Source organism: Bombus huntii, chromosome 4, assembly GCF_024542735.1.
Source record: "Bombus huntii isolate Logan2020A chromosome 4, iyBomHunt1.1, whole genome shotgun sequence".
Taxonomy (NCBI): domain Eukaryota; kingdom Metazoa; phylum Arthropoda; class Insecta; order Hymenoptera; family Apidae; genus Bombus; species Bombus huntii.
In genome coordinates this window covers 18,149,766-18,170,880 of record NC_066241.1, presented here as the reverse complement: position 1 = coordinate 18,170,880, position 21,115 = coordinate 18,149,766, and the positions used below count along the sequence as shown (strand labels likewise).

At 31.0% G+C, this 21,115-nt stretch overlaps 2 protein-coding genes and 1 long non-coding RNA gene across 3 annotated transcripts; 1 reads left to right on the top strand and 2 right to left on the bottom strand.

Moving 5' to 3' along the window:
* The first annotated feature begins 1,223 nt into the window (after nucleotides 1-1,223).
* Nucleotides 1,224-11,885, top strand: LOC126864490 (sodium/potassium-transporting ATPase subunit beta-2-like). The gene is made up of 7 exons (XM_050615900.1): nucleotides 1,224-1,648; nucleotides 5,854-5,994; nucleotides 6,467-6,583; nucleotides 6,732-6,913; nucleotides 7,112-7,213; nucleotides 7,397-7,568; nucleotides 8,405-11,885. The coding sequence occupies exons 1-7, from the start codon at nucleotides 1,504-1,506 to the stop codon at nucleotides 8,515-8,517; spliced, it is 972 nt and encodes a 323-aa protein (XP_050471857.1). The 5' UTR covers nucleotides 1,224-1,503; the 3' UTR covers nucleotides 8,518-11,885.
* LOC126864502 (uncharacterized) lies at nucleotides 5,990-6,824 on the bottom strand. Its single transcript, XR_007689208.1, has 3 exons — nucleotides 6,677-6,824; nucleotides 6,396-6,560; nucleotides 5,990-6,324 (listed from the first exon to the last, which is right to left on the bottom strand). It is a non-coding gene; the product is annotated as an uncharacterized LOC126864502 (long non-coding RNA).
* LOC126864491 (sodium/potassium-transporting ATPase subunit beta-2-like) lies at nucleotides 10,407-18,210 on the bottom strand. The gene is made up of 6 exons (XM_050615901.1): nucleotides 17,788-18,210; nucleotides 13,171-13,311; nucleotides 12,867-12,986; nucleotides 12,524-12,705; nucleotides 12,167-12,440; nucleotides 10,407-11,981 (listed from the first exon to the last, which is right to left on the bottom strand). The coding sequence occupies exons 1-6, from the start codon at nucleotides 17,933-17,935 to the stop codon at nucleotides 11,878-11,880; spliced, it is 969 nt and encodes a 322-aa protein (XP_050471858.1). The 5' UTR covers nucleotides 17,936-18,210; the 3' UTR covers nucleotides 10,407-11,877.
* Between the last annotated feature and the right edge of the window lie 2,905 nt (nucleotides 18,211-21,115).

The window sequence follows — 21,115 nt, the reverse complement described above, 5'->3', positions numbered from 1 at the left end:
TGATATAAAATCGTACGAAATATTTTAAATATGTATAAGGATATAAAAGATAAATGCGAAGAAAAAATTTTGCTCGTCGGCAATTCAATTTTTGTCATTTAATTGCAATAATATCCGACCTTATGCGCGGCCATGCAGAGAGATTCATTCCAACTAAAACGTGTGAAATCCAATTTACAGTAAAGCGTGATCCACGGTATGTTTTATGTATCTTACGATAAGAAACACGTGAAATAGTTTGACCTTCGCTGCTTCTGATCTGTACGCGATTGCATAATCTAAAATCGAAAAGATAAAATCTAATACCTCGTGATATAATTGCCGCGTATCGTTTGAATGAAAACGAGGTACAATACGAATTAATAAATCACTATTTAAGAAATTGTGAAAGAAATTGACGCTGACGATTAAAAATATGAGATAGCAATTTGTAGAGTAAATTTGAATCGTAAATACACTTTTTACCTCGAACATAGTTACGAAAAAGATATATTTGCTGTATTAATTTAACAACTAGTAAGTGATAATAGAATTTACGATTTAAATGTAAATTTTAAAAGCCATCATCTGCAATAAAATAGCTTATTAATCGATTATACAGAATAGTACGAATTCTTGATAATTTCCATAAATCTAGTACGCATAGATTGCATCGATATAAATGACGTACAGAAAATACTCGGTGATTTACTTGTGTATTCGCTGTATATTAAAATATCAACGATGTTTAAGCGGTATTTTCCGTAAACGAGGACATACTGCGATCGTCCTGTTACGAGCGTTATACAGGCACTTTCAAAGTTCAATATATTCTATTATAGCCGTTTTAATGCCAATTCAGTTGTGGGGCAGAACCTCGAAGAGATACAAACGCGATGAAGAAGTAAGAAGAATACAGAAAGGTTAAATAATTCAAATAAAATTATTATAATAATGGGATAGTCGAAGAGAGGAATAGCGGAGCAAATCGATCTTTGATTTCCGCGTAACATCCGGTCAAACGAGTATGTAGTTTTATTTACCCAATAAGAAAATATTGCATACGTATATTATCCGGTCAAGTAGTGGTCCAGCCATGAGACTGATCGATTGATATGAAACAATACCCGGGGGAAGGAGCTCTCGATGGCAGCTAGGTGTGAGTCAACCATAAAGCAACGAGTGTGGGTTCTCTGATATATCTTAGCGTTTCCCACTACTCGATCGGTAGACGTAGGGCCGCGACCGATCGTGGTTGCGCCACCGCTACCGAGCTTGGATACACGCGGTATCGCTTAGCTGTCTCCGAGATAGCGAGAGTAGTGAGCTGTTTCAGCTCAAGCGGAATACAACTTCGCTGAACGAGACGAACCGAGCTTACAGTTTTTCATACTGGGTTCGTTTTTCATACGTAATAAATATAACGTTGAGGCACGATCGAAAGGTATTTTTATCAAGAGATTCGCGTTAAAATCGAGTGATAGAGTTGCGCTAGTGTTGCACGAGATAGTCGCTGAGACGAACATGCCGGGCAAGCAATTGCAAAATGGTACTTATGAGATCGATTACAAGCGAGCACCCGACCAAAAGACGCGCTGGGAAGCTCTCCGAGATTGCATTCACGATCCAGTCGAAGGCACTTACTGCGGCCACACGGGGAAGAAATGGGGTAATTATTCTCTTATAATTTAATAATTAGAGACCATTGGATGAATGGTATGTTTATATGAGCGCATGAATAGCATGTGCTTCGAGCTGCATAGATGCGTTTCGATCCTGTTGTGCTCTGTCGTTCTAATTCCAATTGATATTGTTATATTATTATATGTTAGTAACCTTTTAGTGGTAAATCATTTCTGAAATTCTTAACCCCTATGTCAGCGAGATAAGCGTGAAGTCAAGCTGAATGTTTAAATCAAGTACCGAGAATTAGGGCTTCCTTGACTTTGTTACATACCAACGGGATGAGTTCGTAGTATTCTCGGTGTTTCTCGTAATCCGACTGTCTTTCGCGCTTATTCAAAAGAGAAATTTAATGCATTTTATATAAATACGCACATTCGTATTTTGTTTTTGATACATTGTAAAATGTATCAGATTCATGCATCGTGTGTGTGTGTGTGTGTGTGTGTGTTGTTTGCAATAATAAGACCGGAAATAAGTATCGGCGAGGTTAAGTCGGAATGAAAGAAACGATAGGATTCGCGTTAGCTCGAACTAAATAAAAAGTTCGTAGATAGCTGAAAGACGTACTATATATAATACTAACAGATTTAATTGTTATCAACGGTATTAAAACTCTCGACTGCTCTATGTTAGTTACGATAAGAAAGTAGAAATTATATTAATCCGGCTTGTACACTTATACAGATTCTTACACAAATTTTTAAAGCTTCGTTGAACTTCAATTCATTACTTTATCACAATGCTGAAAAACGCAATGCTAGTTTCGATAATGATCGATTCTGACACACATTTAGAATAGTTTAAATGTCTTTCTCCATTTTCTTCACTTTACTTTATTTGTTTCTAAATCGCTCCGATACGTTTATATAACTTCAAACTTTGTTGTATTTCAGTCAGCGAAAACCAAGAAAAGAAAAATAGAACGAAGTAACACACAGACACGTTGAATTTTTATAACTATTACGAAAAATACACAATATTTTATACTGCATTCTTAATTCAATAATTGTTCGTTTTCTTAAATTATTTATATAGAAAATAAATCACAATCATTTTTTCGCTTACATTCCTGTACTTTTAAATGCCAATAGGTTAAAATAATTACACGGTACATAGCCACTAGCTACAACTTATCTTGTAGTGCCATCTGAGTAATATTCCCCTTTAATTACAGAATACCTAACGGTAGATAATTTATATATCTGGTGACATACGATAGTACATCGATAAATTCCTTCGATATTAAAAAAGAAAGTGGAAAGTTTCCACAGCGAGATTACGTAAATAATACACGAACTTTAAAACGTATTAACATAATATAGATGACTAGCAGCAACCAAGCATTTCTAAATTACATTTCAAACATTACCTGTATATATGTACGAAATAAATTCAGGTTCACGAATACTAAGTTTTATATAAAGTTTATTTTAGAGCGTAAGACGCGAACATCGATTAATGGTAAGCAAAAATTTGAATTTTTATTGCGTTGAATAATTTCGGATCGTATATCAAATTTTCTCATACGCACGTTTTTATCGATCTACTATCGAATGAAATAAATCAAAACAATCAATCAACAAAAAAATGTATTTTTTTATAGATCTGATAGCAAAAAAGCAACTTTTTACAGCATCAACTTCAAGTCCTGAATAGTTTATCGAGCAAAGAAACATGTGCATGCTGCTCCTGAATATATATTTAACCGAACACGTAATCAAAACAGCATTAGGAATAACTGCATATTGGAGTCTCAGTACCTGTTTGAAAAGTTACAACCGATTTATAGCATAATTTAGTCGTATAATTCCATTTAATTCAACATTAATGCAATAGTTATTTTCGTCTTTTAAAACTCAAGTAAAATGTCAATATTAGTGTTAAATATGCTAAAAATAATAGGTGTTCTGTGACGTGTATGCGTGTGTATATCGATGTTATATATTAAGTTTAAATTGAAGGTTTATATAATCTCTGCTATAAATCATTCGAAACCTACGCGAATTATCATCTACGTATATCTATAGGTATTAACCTTCGATATTGATACATACCATTCTACTTGTTTCGCGCGATAGAATTAGGTATAATTTTATCAAGATCGGTTTGTGTAAATTTATATTATTTTTATCAGCCTAGGTAGAACTCATGGATATTTATTTTTGTATAAAAATAATAAATAAAAGCTTGATGTACAAAATTTATTCAATAAGCTACAACAATAACATTTAAGAAGCTAATAAGCTTGGTGTATAAAGTTTATTAAAAACTACGCAGAATATTCCTCAATTTGGGAGATAATAAATTCCCCAATAAATTAAATAGAAAATATATAAGTAGGTATACTATAAAACTTGTTTCTTGGTTTTGTAACTTTCGGTGACGGGTAAGTGGATTTATCTTGAAAACATGTTTATACCTTTTACTTTTATCAGATTTTCTCTGTGTGGAAAAGAGAAAGAGAGAAGAAAGGAGAAAGTGAAAGAACAGGCGAGCGAGAGGAAGAAAGAATAAGATTTATTAGAGCGGAAGTAACTTCTGTCACGATTTATTGATATTAATGCTTCTAATCTCTTCTAATGCGGTAAGAGCATAAATGCGACATACTTATGATATCTGTTACAAAAAATCATATTGTAAAATAATTTATTTCCCAGATAAGATTTTAGAATTTATTTGCAAAGAATATCATCTTCAAATATATTTCTTATTTTATTCGAAATAATTATTTGATCTATTTTTTATTATTTTCATGTCAAATAAAGAATATTCGATCCTAATTCCTACTATTTCAAATATCTTGAAGCAATGATGTTTGAACCACAATCTTCCTGTTCTATCAGTGTATCAGATGTATAAATGAACAGGAAAAATAAAGGCCGAAGCAATTTGAATTTTAAACACTCGTATTTCATGTTGTTATCACGTATGCGTAAATAGCCACACGTGTTCCCAGTGTCGTTAAATTTTGCGACTCAGTCGACAAATAATAAATTGAGCCCTGGAAACGGAAAAAAAGATAGGAAGTTTTAACTACTGCAATTACTGCGAATTTACTTAGTTACTGTACGCGCAGACCCACTAGCGAACATGTTGACGAAAAAATATTCTTCATCCTCCCATTCAAAGCAGAAAATAAGAATTGCAAAACAGTACATTTGAAAGGCTATTTTTCTCGTGTGCCATTGTACGTAAGGCTAACATCAATTTTAACATCGATGTATTTTCTTACCTACATGTTACGTCTATCAATAAAATATAAAATTTGCGTAAAATACAAATTGCCTGGATATGGCAATATTTTTAACGATTAGTAAAACGTTGCAATCAGATTTTACCCATTTCGTGTCATTCAACCTAAACAAGAAACGTGTTTTGAATCTGTAAATGTTTCATTATATATGTGCAGTGTACACATACAATGATTATTCCGTTTCTTGTAGAACAGGTTGAACCACTGTGATAAATATGGATTTCTGAGCCTATAATTATTATATCTGCATTCACCACACTATTTTCAGTATTATTCTACTTCACTTTAATTTCTGATATTTCATTTTAACAACAGAATGTTATTGAAACAATACTATATTAATTAAATATAGTTATTTTTATTTATAGCGATAAAATGTAATCAATTTAATTTCTGCCGTTTAATTAATATTCGAGTACTATCAAGTTTAATTATATATATATATATTAATTATATATATATATATATATATATATATATATATATATCGGAAATGAATATACGTTTAAAAATTATTCGCGATCAAGAACAGGAAGCAGAAGTAACCATTACAGTGGCGTATACTACTCTTAAAAAAGGAACTATATTTAGATCAGACTTTGGCACAGTGCCCACGCTTTAAATATTTTCCTTTCAATCGTTGAAATGGTGAAAATTTTCGAGGCCACGTGCTTTTATAACTATCGTGCATGGATTAAGGCTGTATTACGCAAAATGAAAAGCTAAAATTATTTGAAATAATTTGCATATTTCATTTATACAAGTTGCGTCTATTGCACCAAGTAACCTAGGACATAATGGTAAATTATTTTCACGTACAAAGTATTTAGTAATAAAGTGGAATAGAAATAGCTGAAACTTCTTCCTTAATTTATTGAGTACAATAATATAAAACAATCGTTTAGTTAACAGATCCATTTTCTATTTTATTCCAGCCATCACTGGAGCATTCTATGCTTGCTTCTTCAGCGTGTTGGCCTTGCTCTTTGCTATTTGCATGAAAGGACTGTTAGCTACACTAAGTTATGAAAAACCAAGGTGGATTCTGGAGGAAAGTATAATAGGAACCAATCCAGGTAAATTTATATATTCTCTACTATATATTTGAAAAAATATAAATATACTTCATAAAAGTGAAAATCAACTCGTTGTTCCTTATATCATGCTGGTCACTTGCATGAAAATCGAACACTAATTTCGATAATCAAAGATAGTAAGTACATGCACAACAAATGCATCGATCGTATAAAACAAAATGATATATTTAACTTTATGTTATTCACGTATAATTCAAAAAGCTAATGCTGACCTTGAAATTTCTATAAATTTCCCACTTACAAGAAAGTGATTACTAGCATAGTCTTCTCCATACGATATCACTTTTGCAAATAAATCTTTTTCATATCCTTAAAAATAACGGAGATGTTTAATTTACTCGTGCTTAGGTAGAATATCTTGTATAATTTGTTTTACTCACCATTTGAGAAAGTACCGCGAATACCATTATTATATAATGACTAACAGTAGGATATCTTTAATTGTTCATAGGTCTAGGATTTCGGCCGATTTCCGAAAATACTGATGAAAGATCCTTAATTTGGTATAGTTCATCAGATCCCAACTCGGTGCAGAAGTGGACGGGCTTATTAGATAAATTTTTAGAAGGTAAATTATAACATATATCGATAGTAGAATGACTACATTAACCAATAATTTTGTTAGCTATATAATATATCGTATATGAAATTAAATACTTACATGTTAAAGAAATTATCACGATATTATCACGATTAATATTGCCCATTTTCCGTAGAATATATTAATTCGTCGACATTACCAAATGGCGGTAGAAATCAACAGATTTGTAATTATAACACACCAGTTAAGCCTGGGCATGTTTGTGCAGTTGATGTGAACAACTGGGGACCCTGCTCACCTAGTCAGCAATATGGTTTCAACAACTCAGCTCCTTGTGTCTTTATTAAATTAAATAGGGTATATTATGGTTCTATTACTTACTGATTCCATCAATAATACGCTTTATTGGTCATGCAAAAAATAAAAATAATTTGAACGACTTTATCGAATTTAAATCATAATTAACGTAGAATTTTTATTTAGTATTATTTTACCATACTTATTCTAATGTTTGCCTGTATTTATCAACTAATTTATGAACATGTTACTTTTCAGATATACGGTTGGGTGCCAGAATATTATAACAACACCAAAGATTTACCGAGCGATATGCCACCAAGTCTTGTGCAACATATTAAATCAATCAACAGTTCATGGGTTAGTTAGTCGGTCAGTTAATTGTATCAGTTGATATTTAAAACACATTTCAAAAGTACTGCAAAAATGAATATATTTGAATATAGAACAAATAATATAAAATAAATATAGGCAGAGAAATGTATAAAGATAAAATTTGCCAATTAGTATAGCACTTTATACCTACTTCTTTTGTTCTTGCAGCTAAATACCGTGTGGGTATCTTGCGAAGGTGCATATCCTTATGATAATGAAATAATTGGTGAACTGAACTATTATCCCGAAAGTCACGGATTTCCAGGATATTACTATCCATACCAAAATATTCCTGGTTATTTAAGTCCTGTTGCTGCTGTGCATTTTCTTCGGCCAGCAAGTAAGTAGATTGCAACTCTTTATTGTTTAAATACATTTTAGAAGGCATTTTCGATATGAAGTTTCAAATCTGCAACTCTTTATCGTTTAAACAGACCTCATTGTTGGATGAAATCTTCGAAATGAAATTCCAAACCTTGAAACCCTTTACTATCTAAATACGATTATGAAGTCCCAAACCTCTTTATCTTGTAAATACATGTCGAGGTGGATATTCAATACAAAGTTTCTAAATTTTGAAATCTTAACATTTCGTTAATTTTCGAAACATGTGAAAAGTGGTCGGCTTTCAGCTGATAAAATAAGATTACAAATCGTTCTCATATTTCATTAACTAGTTACTTACCTGTTGACCAACCTGCTTGTGTGTACGGTAAGCAAATGATACACTCCAGCTAAAACCAGTAAAATCCAGTGCATCGTGACATGAAAGGTGTCATCGGCCAAACAGTTTTAAAATTACGTACACATGTTGTCTCGTCTCGCAATTGACTTCATTAGTCAATACATCTTTATACACAAGCAATACGGTGCATTAGAATTACATTTCCGAACAATGCACTGCAAGATTCTTACAAGATGTAATATTTTAAGCCTCAGATAACATAACATGAAAACAAGAATAGAGATGTTTCAGAATTTCGAAACACTTCAAATTTGGAAAGCTCGAATCTAATAGTTTGATATATGAAGATATACATAACATATTATAAAGATTACAGGGGAAGAACTTAAAATATATTTATATAAATAGACTTAGTATATTTATCTACTGTGATCTTCGTATAGTAGCCTTTTTCGAAAGACTTATTAAAAAATTGTCATTTACTTTTTCAGGAAATCAAATAATCAACGTGAAATGTCGAGCTTGGGCAAAGAATATAAAACATGATGCAACCAAAGATCAGCAACATGGCATGGTACATTTTGAACTTATGATTGACGAATGATCATACTTATATTTGTACAAAAAGCAAAATAAAATCATGCAGCAGCTGGAATGCAAGATGCTTACGTACGCTGTAAATTTGGAAAAACCAATCGATAAAATTTTGGTAAATTAGAAACATACATTGAAAAATTAGGATTTGTATGAATATAACAGGCGAGTAAGCAGCAATCAGAAAATGCTATTATATATATTTTGGATTGGCTATGCATCCATTTTGATTCCATGGTTATTTTCACTATTGAATGTTGACGAATATGCTGCAAAATAAAATATTTATTAATCATCGACACTTATTATGATTATAAAGACGAAATTTAGATAAATCGTTATCGACACTATTTCATTAAACTAAAAGTTTCTTTTTTATATGAACTGTTTATATCTTAAGAGAGAATATATTATGTAGCTACTGGTACTTATTATAAATTAAATTAAATGGTTTTGAAAAAACAATTCTGCCACGAAATATAAAAAGAAAAGGAGAAATGTATTTAAAATACACCAGATTTGTGAGATTAATGAAATTGTTCTATACATTTAATGATGCTTATAACATTAATTATGCGAGTAAACATAAACGAACAAAGAAGAATGCATTGTATATACAGCGATTATATCTTTTACTTTTTTCATGGTTTACCATGGTAAATAGCAAGGCGTAAGAAAAATGCAAAGCAACATGTCATTACCTCGTTATATTTTCAATGTTGTTTATTTATATTGGCTCATGTACATAGACATAATATATATTGCAAATAAATAATTTTTAAGTATCTTTTCCATAATAAGTCAAAAAGAATTGCTTTTGCTATATTTGAATCTTCAGTTAATGTCAATCAAATTAAAAAATAAATTGGTACGAAATAAACAGTAATTTGAAATCAATTTTTTAATCTATGTAGAATGTTCTTTTGAGATACTATAAATAATTCCGTATATGAACAATAATATTTTTGCGAGTTCTCTTTATACTCAAACGTTTATGAATTTCTCTATAGTTTTCCCAGTAATATTTTTATTACAATTAAATAACAATATAAGATCTACAACAGTATCTAAAATATACCATTATCTTTTCTGCTAGAAATATAAGAAGTTAAAATTATCCTTTGCGATCTACTCAATATTTAAGAAGAGAGACCGATGGAAAATATCAAGATCTCGAAACTCTGTAACATTCAAATTAATTATTCAAATCATACTTAGATATATATAGGTACTTATTGAATATATGTACTTATGTCGTTTATAGCGTTTACTATACAGACTTGTTTAGGAAGTAGTTTTAAGCTAATAATAATAATGATGTATCTAACTATACATATAAATAAAAACAACTTTTGAAACTGAACAAATTCTGGATAATAACTATATGCTGAAACTGTGATGTTTTATTACACTTACAATTTTAAATTTTGTAATTTATTATATATAGCTAATACCATATTTGATAAAATAATGGTGAAAGAATATAAACTCATCATATTCAAACAAGGCACTTCAGAAATAAAAAAATAGTATTTCCTCTTCTATAAAATGGTACTTTATTTTTTGCATATAGTTGTAATATTTTCAAAATACGGAACTCACTTTAATTATCGGGTCTAATTATGATATACGTAATATATAACTATATAGTCTTATTTTGATAAATTCGTTCATAAATGTAGATTTAATTATGTAAATCATTCATTCGAGTATACGGTCCTGATTTTTAATCCAAAATATTTTCAAAAACAACTTATTCCCAATCCAACTGGGAAAATAAAAGAAAATAATAAATGAAATTTATACTTTTATATACCGATTTTTTATAAATATATGTAAATTAATATAAATATATTTACAAACATTCATTTAAATGATATTCTTAAAAATATGCGTATGCCCGTTTGACTATAAGTATTTATTTACACCATCCATATATTTACATGCATATGCCTATTTAGTTCATAATAATTAAAATGTTTAAAATATTTTACGGAAGTTATATAAAAATTTCATACACAGAAAAAAACATTATCGACCCATTATTTTTAATGTAATGCTGTAGACAAATAATAACACATGCCAGTAATCTGTCACGATTAGAATGTCTATGGCAATAGTTTATTAACTCATTTTAATATTGAACAATAAATGCAGTAGTAAATTTAAATAGTCGCATTGCATGAATTACAAACATAAAAATATTGACATTAACTAAGATTGAAATAAGATTGAGTAAAATTTCATGTTTGTCATATCAATAAACAGATATTAAAGTCTTCTCTTTTCAAAAAGTATTTTTAGTAAGTGTTTAATATCATTGAGACAGACGACAAAAATCTATAGTTTAAAAGGAAAAAGTCTTATCTATAAAAATATATGTATACATATAATACATTTACATATTTCAGAAGCGAAAAAAATATATATGTATATATTTACAAAGATAAAATATATATTACGTGTTGTGTATATATATATATATATTATCTTTGTTAGTTTATTTAAGAGATCTATTCTCAAGAGACATTAGTAGACGTGAATTTTCGCGACAAAAAATCTCCAAAATAATATCTATATAGCAGCCTAAATATAGTTTCTTAAGCAGTTAGTTTCCATTCAATATGTTAACAATTTAAGGCATATATATTCATCTGTTTTAAAACATCAAATATTTACCATTAATATTCTAGATATAACACAAATCTTCCATGAGATTCAATTGACAAAAATTATCATTTAAACCAAAACTAATGCAAGTAGGTTGAAATTAAATTAAAATTTGGAATAAGCCAACATTCGTATTGATTAATCACAACTTAATTATACAACTGAAAATGTAACATAGAAATGATATATTATACTCAGGTTTAGCACTAAGTAAAGAACGATTGTCTATATTCATTATTAAAACATAACTTTAGAACACATAATCATTATTTATCAATAAAAGAAGCTTATTTTCATATATAATAAATATACTTTGTTTCTTCTTCATAAATACATTATTTTTAATATCCTCAACGAAGTAAACGTTATTTTAATCGTATGGTTTTTCGTAAATTCTTTATCCTGCTAAACCAAACGAGAAGTATAAAGTCGTAAAGTGATTTGGAATTTTGCATCTTTTTCTCAGTACGTAGAAATTGAATAGAAATTAGACTTTCGATAGTGCAAACATCAAAAGTCCTTTCAACTTTGTACTTGACAAAAGTTTCTTCCACACTTTGGCAGCGGTCATCGATATCTGACGGCTTCTAGAGTCGTTTGAAAAATGTTCAGCTATGTGGAAGAATAAAAAAACATGAGATTCGCATTGCATTTCTGTACGCTAACAAAGGAGAGACCAGAGAGATGTACTTAGGGGACATTAATCTATCATCATTTCGAAATGGACCACACCTATTTTATCGTGACGGCTGTGTTTTATGTTTTTCGCCCACGCCTTGCACTCTACGTTTATTAAGATCCCAGCTGCAACAAAATATTTTTTTCCATACAAAAATATTCAAAAAACTTTGTAGAAAGAAAATTATTTACTTCGCATGACTTTGTCCAGATTAATCGACTTAATTCTCTAATCATTTGAAAAGTCAAAGCATTAAAGGACTAAAGAGTCAAGACCGTCCAAAATTTTTGTCTATTTTTTTAACACTTACTGCGAGGTCGGACGAAGTGTATAGCTACCAGCGGACTGAGGTAACCCTCTGAATTTTCGAAAGGATAAAAGTAACCGGGAAATCCTCTTCGTGGGATATACTCAATTGGTCCTATATTTTCTTGATCTGCAGGATTCTCTCCTTCGCAAGATACCCAAATCGTGTCAAGATGACGAGTATTCTTTAATCCGGCGATATGCTCTCTGAGATCGACAGGCATGTTCTGTGGTAACGAATTGGTATCATTGTAGAATTCCGGTCTCCAAGCGTATATCTAGAAATATATATTTATACCTTAACCATAGAAGAGCAGACTTTTTAAGGATACTATAAGTTAACGTGCTCCAAAAATGTTACCTTATTAAGCTTTAAGAATATACATGGTGCAGATTTATGATAATTATACTTGTTTTCTTTCGTACAAGGATACCAGTTTTTAACATCAACATCACAGACTTTACCAGGAGGTGGCGGTTGATTGTAATCACATTTATTAATATTCGCACCAAGACCGGGAACTGAACCTGGCGTTATGTAATCTGAAAAATTATTACTGATCATAATTTCTTTGTTCTCTTACCTTGTAACATTTAATTATAAAATAAAATTATACAAGATGTTTCGTGTCACAATATTATTCTATATAATCATAAATTAAATATGAATCATATTAAATAAGAATATTATATTTCAATATTACCTTTCAGAAACGATTCTAGAGAATCAACCCAGAATTTAAAGTTCTCGCTATCGGTTCCTCTGTACCAAATTAAGGTACTTTCAACATTTTCGAGCGGTGGCTGTGGCCTAAATCCTAATCCTATAAATAAGGATGTACAGTAACGAACGTTCACGTGAACATCACAGGAGAAAAACCTGATAAGTACGTTTTTGTTGAGTTTTCTATTTCAAAACTTCAAAATGTGTGAATTATCATGTTTTGTCCTGTACTTTCTATGTGTAAAAATATTCACATGCAATTATTTTGTTAAATGTGTGTTTACCAGGATTTGTTCCGATTATTGAACGTTCTAATTGCCACCTCGGTATCCTTGGATCTAACGTTTGAAAGAAACCCCAGAAGCAAATTGCAACCAATGCAGCCAGTACCCCGTAGAATGTCAAATAGAATAATCCTATTTTACCTGAAGAACAAAATTTAATTACTCATCAAGTTCAAACCACTAATTACAAGAAAAAGATATTAAATTTCATCATTGTCCATTGATGTCAGATTTTATTTATTTCATACTCGCCGAGCTTAGAAAAGGATTGAAAAATATCCAAGTAATTTCCAGGATTGAAGCGGAGCAATTAACGACACGGCACAGCGCTCAATCGTACTACATCCGAGTCTCATTTTCCATATTTCCGTTTTCAATTTATACACATTTCCGTTCAACTTTTGCATAGTTTCACATTACTATGTATCATTCACAGTAAAGTACAAATTGGATTTGTTAAATGTGATTCGCGTGTATCGAATCCTTCATAAACATGCGCATTGTCTGCAAATATTACGCGAATGCAACAATGTTTCTTCAGTTTTACGTACTGAGAATATAACTTGTATCTTTTTTATGTCTACATGTGATCTATTTAATTCTACTTATACTTTTCCCATCTATGTGCTTCTCATTTACCTACCATTTTCAAACTTCGATCTTCATTCCAATAAGTAACAGGAGCGATAAACTTTTACAACATAACTTCAAATTTATATCGAGTAATAATAACTAGATAGCAGTTGTACGAACGCAGAAGGGTTAAGAAGTTCTTGGTACCAAAGCGCTACTCAAGAGGTCATTTTAGTGAAGAGTGGAATCCGAGAAGCGACCTTGCGAGACATTGAATCGGTACATAATTGAATTGTTCCACTTGACCACACGCTTGGATCTTCCTTTGAATTGAGGCAACGATTAATGTAATTAACCTATATTACACGGCGTACCACTACGCGCCGATTAATTCCATTAGATCTACCAGACGTCAGCATATTGTAAAAATCATAGCAATTGACTCTTGACGTCTTGCTCCTCGCGCAGATTCCCGAAACATATCTAACGAATTGACATGAAAAACATGTACGTGTGATCTATCTTGCTTACAATTGATTCTAAGTATACACAAGATACCAAAGTACAGCATATAAATCAAAATTCAAAGTATTATACAAAGACTGTAAATCGATGCCTCAGAAAGTTACATTTTATACTTCTTAAGGTAAAAAAAGAAGAGGCTTAACTGTTCTCAAGGCATATTTGAATAAAATATTCATATTAATTTTATCTTTCATTCCTCACTGATTGATAAATGATAAACGAAAGTTCAACGTTCAAACATATTCATTTCAAAACACAAAACATTGTTCGTTATTTTTGTCTGACTTTTTCATGCCACATCATCCCCTCTTTTTCCCCTCCCCTTCGTCTTCTAAGTATTCATTATAATATTTCATAGGTGAAGCAAAACCCTACTTAGGTTCCATTTCTGTACTTACCCTGTGGTATATTATCTCCTTAACTAAAATGACGTTAGGTTTCATAAATATAAAACTTAAACAAATCATTATATCATATTTAGATTTTGGAGATAGAGGTAATAAATTTAGAACTGTTATTTCAGGAACCTACAAGAAAATCTCTTGAACAAAGAGCGGAACTGTTGCAGCGTCGAATTTGAAATTAATTTTCGAAATTTTCGGGAGAGCGATGCTGAACGAAAGCTATGGTATGATATGGTCGCGTGGGTGTACCCTTCGGAATGGCCCTAAGTTACATAATGCCGTAATGCCTCCATTTAACGCCAATTGACCTCGTTGTACGCGTTTGCGCTAAAGGAAGTTGTAACAATTGCTATTCAGCCGAACAAACCGTTGTGTGCACCGCGAATTAGCCGCGCTTCGCGCTTCCGTCTTTTTCTCTCCCTTCCTTTTTTTTTTTTCTTGTCGTTACCTTTATTTTGGCCAAACCAATCAAGGTTACATGCGCGTGCTTAATCGTTATATTTGCTTTCCGTCCAGCTTAAGATATTCATAAGTCTACATTCTTCGTTAATTTGTTAAATTTAATTGGGACAATTCTATAAATTTAATTCCAGGAGTTCATTTTGATTTTAATGGACCTTTTTTAAAACACATAACTTTATGTTTTAATATCTTTTATTTATTTTTTATAATTAGTATGGGGAAGAGTACATTTATACTCTTTGTTATTTGCAAACAAATGAGAAACCTCAATTAAAATACCCATCTCTGTTCACCCGACTCTCTTGCATCATAGTTTACTAATTGTAATGATATTAGCGAATTGACAAATGGTAAGATATAAACTTTTCTTTTACAATTTTACAACGTTACATTAAATAAGATAATCGCACAATTTTCAATGTAAAATTTGTACTAATGACCTGCAAAATTTCACTAATAACGTTAGTTCAATTGTACAAGAGGACTCCGGCATATTATGATACATCGATACGTAGATACACAACAAAGTAAACATTCTAAGCGGTTGAAGAGAACTGTGGAAACAGTACAAGGGTATATAATATGACGGCGAGGCTAGTCTCAAGGCTCGGATAAATCGTAGGATATATTTTAACAGTGAATACAATTTGCAAGAAACTGCAATACAACGACAGGCTTCTGAGCTAATTAGACGAAAGAAGACGCAAACTCACGTTTCTCTTTCTAGCTTTCTATGCTTTTTGTGGGTCTTCTGTGTACTATCGAAACAACTGCAGACAAGTTATCGTAACATTCGTAACTCGATGCTCTACAGATCAGTTTTCAAGAGCCAGACACGCTACTGCTTGGTTGGTTGAAATTATATATCTCTCTTATTAATAATATTTTGCTTCTCGCAACTCTGCTTCTCAACACTCAACGCAATTTATATATATAGATATATCGTTTTGTTATAAAATATTCGTACAACTAAAAGTACATTTTTCAATGATTTTATGAAATTTGTCTAACGATAGACAATGGCGTGTATATTTTTATATAGGGTGTAAATTTAACTAAATCTGCAGGTTGAAATAGCTTGTTAGGTACATGATATAATTTTCTATTAGTAAATAAGGTGAGAGGAAATTCAAATGCGATTTCTATATTGAAAACATCAAACGAATGTTAACAGATAATCTCATTATTTCGATATGGCGTCCAACATTGATATAGTGTGGCGTTCTGCCCCTTTAAAGGGTGTGTTTCCAACTGTTACCATGCCAACCTAATTGAAATATATGGTAACATCACATAAAACATCACATTCTATCATTTATAAAAAACAAAATTTGTAGCTTTTTTATATTTTGGCCAATACAATTATTTATAAAATAATTTTTTAAAGTTACATGGCGCAAAAACAAAAGTCATTTCTAAAATATTAGATGATTAGTGTTATTATTAGAAATAAAACGTAATTAAAATACCACTTATTCTTTAGTGTGGAACAATGCATTCTGAATTTATAATTAAAATTGCCTACATATTCCTACGCGCACTTCTAATATATTTTGAAATATTTATGTAAATGAATTTAATATGTTAAACACGTGATTACCAAAATTTATACTATAGTTTCTTCTGCCAGTGTTTCTTTTACCTTCGAACTTTTATTTCACATTCTTGTCGTTTTAAAAGATAAGAAATCGACACTAATTGAAACAGTAATTGAAAAATCAAATTAGCTTCAGTAAACCGAAGTCTACGGACAAAAATGATCCTTCGATCAATTAATAAATCCTAGTAAGTAAAACTGGTTGATTCTGCTATTCAGTTGATGTATTTGCACAAAATTTCTAAAATATCTATAAAATTTATTTTCGGACTTCCGCCAGTCCGAAATTTGTTTTCGGAAGGAAAATATCCGAAAATAAAGTTTATAGTTATTTTATACGTTTTATAATTTCTATATATGAGAAAGAAAAATATATCTGTTGATCGAAGTGATCACAGTATAGCTTCTACCTGTTGTCTCTATTCACTTGCCTGAAAATTGACCAAAAAAGGTTAGTTCCTTTCTTCCTATTTCTTTTTTTTCATTCCTTTTTCCATGAAATAAGACCAATAAACATATGAGACTGTTTAGAAAATAAAGTATACTTTTAGCATTATAGTTAACATCTTACAATGTTTACTCAAATAATGGAATGATATATGAAGTAAACAAGTTTTTTACATAAAATGGCGAACATGTATAGTGCTTGTTGAAAATATTTTCTATCTTACTTTCTGAATTATTCTGCACGTTTCTCTAGAGATGCGTTCACTTACATGTGCATTTATTAACACATATAGAAAATAATAAAATAATATTTCTAAATTATCTATATGTAGTGATTATAATTAAAGAAAAGGTAATTATATTCATCTACTCTTATGAATTGTAAAGTTACCGAAACAGAAAAAATATTGAAATGTTGACATCTTATCAAGGACTATATTGCCATGTACGCATACATTATTAAATATAAGAAATAAAGCCAACATTAAGATGAAATGATTTATCTTTGAAAAATCGATCGAAAAGGATCATTGCTCCGATTTCAATCCGAAATCAATAGAATACTCGATACAATTTCGATCGGCGATTAGATCGATCATCACAACTTACCCCAGCTACTGGCTGTTCTGCCGAAAAAGGCACCGGTCTCACGATTGTAAATAAAGTTTTTTAATGACTGGCTGGTTGATATGCTCGGCGGTTTCAAATAGGGATTTGCCATCTCCGGGGTGACCATTTTCGAATCCTTGCTGACCATCGCGTTTTCAAATGAATTTTTTCTCTACTAGAAAGTTACACACTAACCACGTATTGAGATTTTCTTCGCGATTCTGGTATAACGAACGCACGACAAACAATCCACAGTTGTATGTGGAACAACACGACCAACAGCACTCTAGATTCGCTGCACCGAAACCGTGAGTTCCTCGAAGTCGGCTAGCAGTTTCTCCGCCGCCGACAGTTGGTTGTCCAGCGCCACCAGGTTGACTAAACACGCTTCATCCGTGGAGGCTTCTTCTCTGTCTCGTTCCCTACTATTATTTTCTTGCCACTTTCTCTTTCTCTCTGCCCCTCCTTAAACCCCCACCATCGTCATCAAACCGTCCATTGCCATGACGTGTCAATCATGCACGTACATAAAATCGTCCTGGTAGTTGTTATCCATTGTCACAAGTGTGCTGGATCATGGTGTTGATGCGTATTAGATCATCTTATGGGAATTTTTTCACAAATATTATCATTAGCCGAATCAAGCTTTATATACATTTCAGAAGAATCAACTTTTAATAATTTCCAAGTAATTTATAATTTTAACGCATAGGATACCATGGTTATGGTATAATGGTACGATGTTCCCTCGTGTGCCACGCCTATAACACAATCTCTTTGTCTCGGTGTATTCAGGTTAAAGTGAATTGAACAGGTTTTCGGCTGTTCAAACCGACGCATATGAAGATTTCAATGCTTGGTAGTAATCTAATGTTTGAATTATGGATGTATGGTACTTCCCTTGCATTTTAAGTCGTGCGTGATATTCTAATATTACTTCTAATCTTGTACATTTAAAGTATTAGTAAGAGAAAGGATATGTGAATTTAAGAAGGATAACGGAAATCAATTTTAGTAAATAATTGATATATCTGCATAATAACTTTTCAGTTTTATATAAGTCCCCAAAAATTATCAATTAGTATTTAAGTTAATATTAATATTAATATTACTTAAAAATAAATGCAAATATTTTGTGAATCTTACAAGTTGAAAATTAAAAACACGTACTAGTGAATTTAATGCCATTAGATTACAACATACAACATGCCTTATTTGCATAGATACGTATTAAAAAATATATCTATGTGAATAAAGGTACGGATTAAACATATTCTTTGATCAAATTTTTAGAAACTTCTAATAAGTAAAAAGGAAAATAAGGTTTATATCGATTTCTCATTATAAGCGAAAGTAATCAAAGTTCAGTGGCGCGATCTATTGTTCAGTGTTCAGACTTAACGCAACTAGTTTTTAAGAGCAGGTGGTTTCTCTCAGATTATTCAGTTACTGTTCTACTTAAGGCTATTGCAACATGTACTTAAGTAAATTCGATTTCAGAACTTAAGTTTAAGCTTTTTACTTCTATAAACAAGAGCTTAAACGACTAATTATTATTGTTGCTATTATAAACAAACATAACAAACATGAACAAATGAAATATTTGTAACAGAAATGGAAAAACATTGAACCGATAAAATCCAATATTAAAAATGGGGAACCCAATATTAACACTAACCTTACCGGGCCCGGTCAAATGACCAGTTTCAAAATTTAATTTAAAATTGCACATTTATTGTTATTTCTTTTGTACATCTAACTTTATGTAAATTTCTATATTAACAAATATTGATAAATTGATTAATCAGGTAATATAAGAATGTACATAAAGTTGGGTCTGGCAAGATTAGTGTTAAATTAATTTTATTCCTTTATGTTACTAATTACTAAATAGGTTAGTAAAAAAATATTTCGGAATATTTATCAATTCACATTACTTGATAGTAACTGATTAATTTTTGTTGTTACATTTTTAATTTTTCTATTTGTTTGAATATTATACTTTTATTTAAATATTTAATTCAATATTATATTATACTCTTGCTAAATGTAAAAACTTTTTGTTACAAGCAACTAGTTAAAGAAATATGTTTTTTATTTACTTTAATGCGTCTTTTGAATTAAATATATTTGCAGCCTTTATTAAAATATGATCAGAAACGGCCATAATACTTAATGCTAATACACCTGTGTGACATAGTCATTGAGTAGCTATCGCAATAAAGAAGGCTGCGAAAACGATTTCCTCAACTTGATCGTCGTAAAACAAATTGGGGGCTAAGGTCAAACCTCGTGTGTGCGACCTTAGTGCCTGGTGGCAGCTCGTGTATGCGATTCACAGCACTTGTACTATTGGTAGTTACCTTCTCTCTCTTTTCGTCACTTGAGCCGCGCGCATGCACATAATGTGAGTCACACATGACGAGTAATCTGAATTAATCACATCCTGCCCACTGTGTCATTAATGTCATTGCCGTGTGTCGTCCGACTGAGAGAATCGGACAAAATAAACGAAAGAATCGCCTTAAATATCTAATCCTTCTATCAATGAATTCATTTTAAAAACAGACCCATCTGACATGGCACCTACAAACCAAACTCGCCGACTTATTGACTAGATTACTGGTAATTAATAATTCAAAGTGTTTTACAAAATCCATGCGTATGTATAACGTAATATGTAACTATGTATACGCAAGTTTGCAGATATAAAAGCAATAATAATAATAATTATTATTATTGTCCTTTCGCGTTATTTTACTTTGTTACTTTTAACAGAGATATGACTTGAATTTGACAACTTGAAATTGATTTAAGAACAATCACTTTTTTACTTTATATTTAGAACCTATTATTGCATAAACTTGTTATTTCCATGTTATTTGCGACATTACCGACTTCGCATAGAATACGATTGCAGCGCTACTGGCGGTTGGAATTGAAATTAAATTTCAATTTATAAATATCGATTTTTGAATAAATTTAAATCATTGACAGACTGTAGAATAAACTTAACACGCAATTCTTTTTTATATCCTATCATTGACTAAGTACAGAATAAACATGGTAGACAGCAACGTGTTGTAGAAATTCAAGAATACTTGCAAGATAAAATTAGATAAATATGCCCCAGGCGAACATATTAACAACACATACGAACTTCACATAGCTTTGAAACGTGTCTGAACGTGTAGTTCAACTCTTTCACAGAAATAACAAAAGTTGTTTCATGACTGAAATGTAGCAAAATATAAAATCTATTTCAATTATTTGTATATGGTAAATATAATAAATATATATGTTAAAAAATATATAAATATATAATATA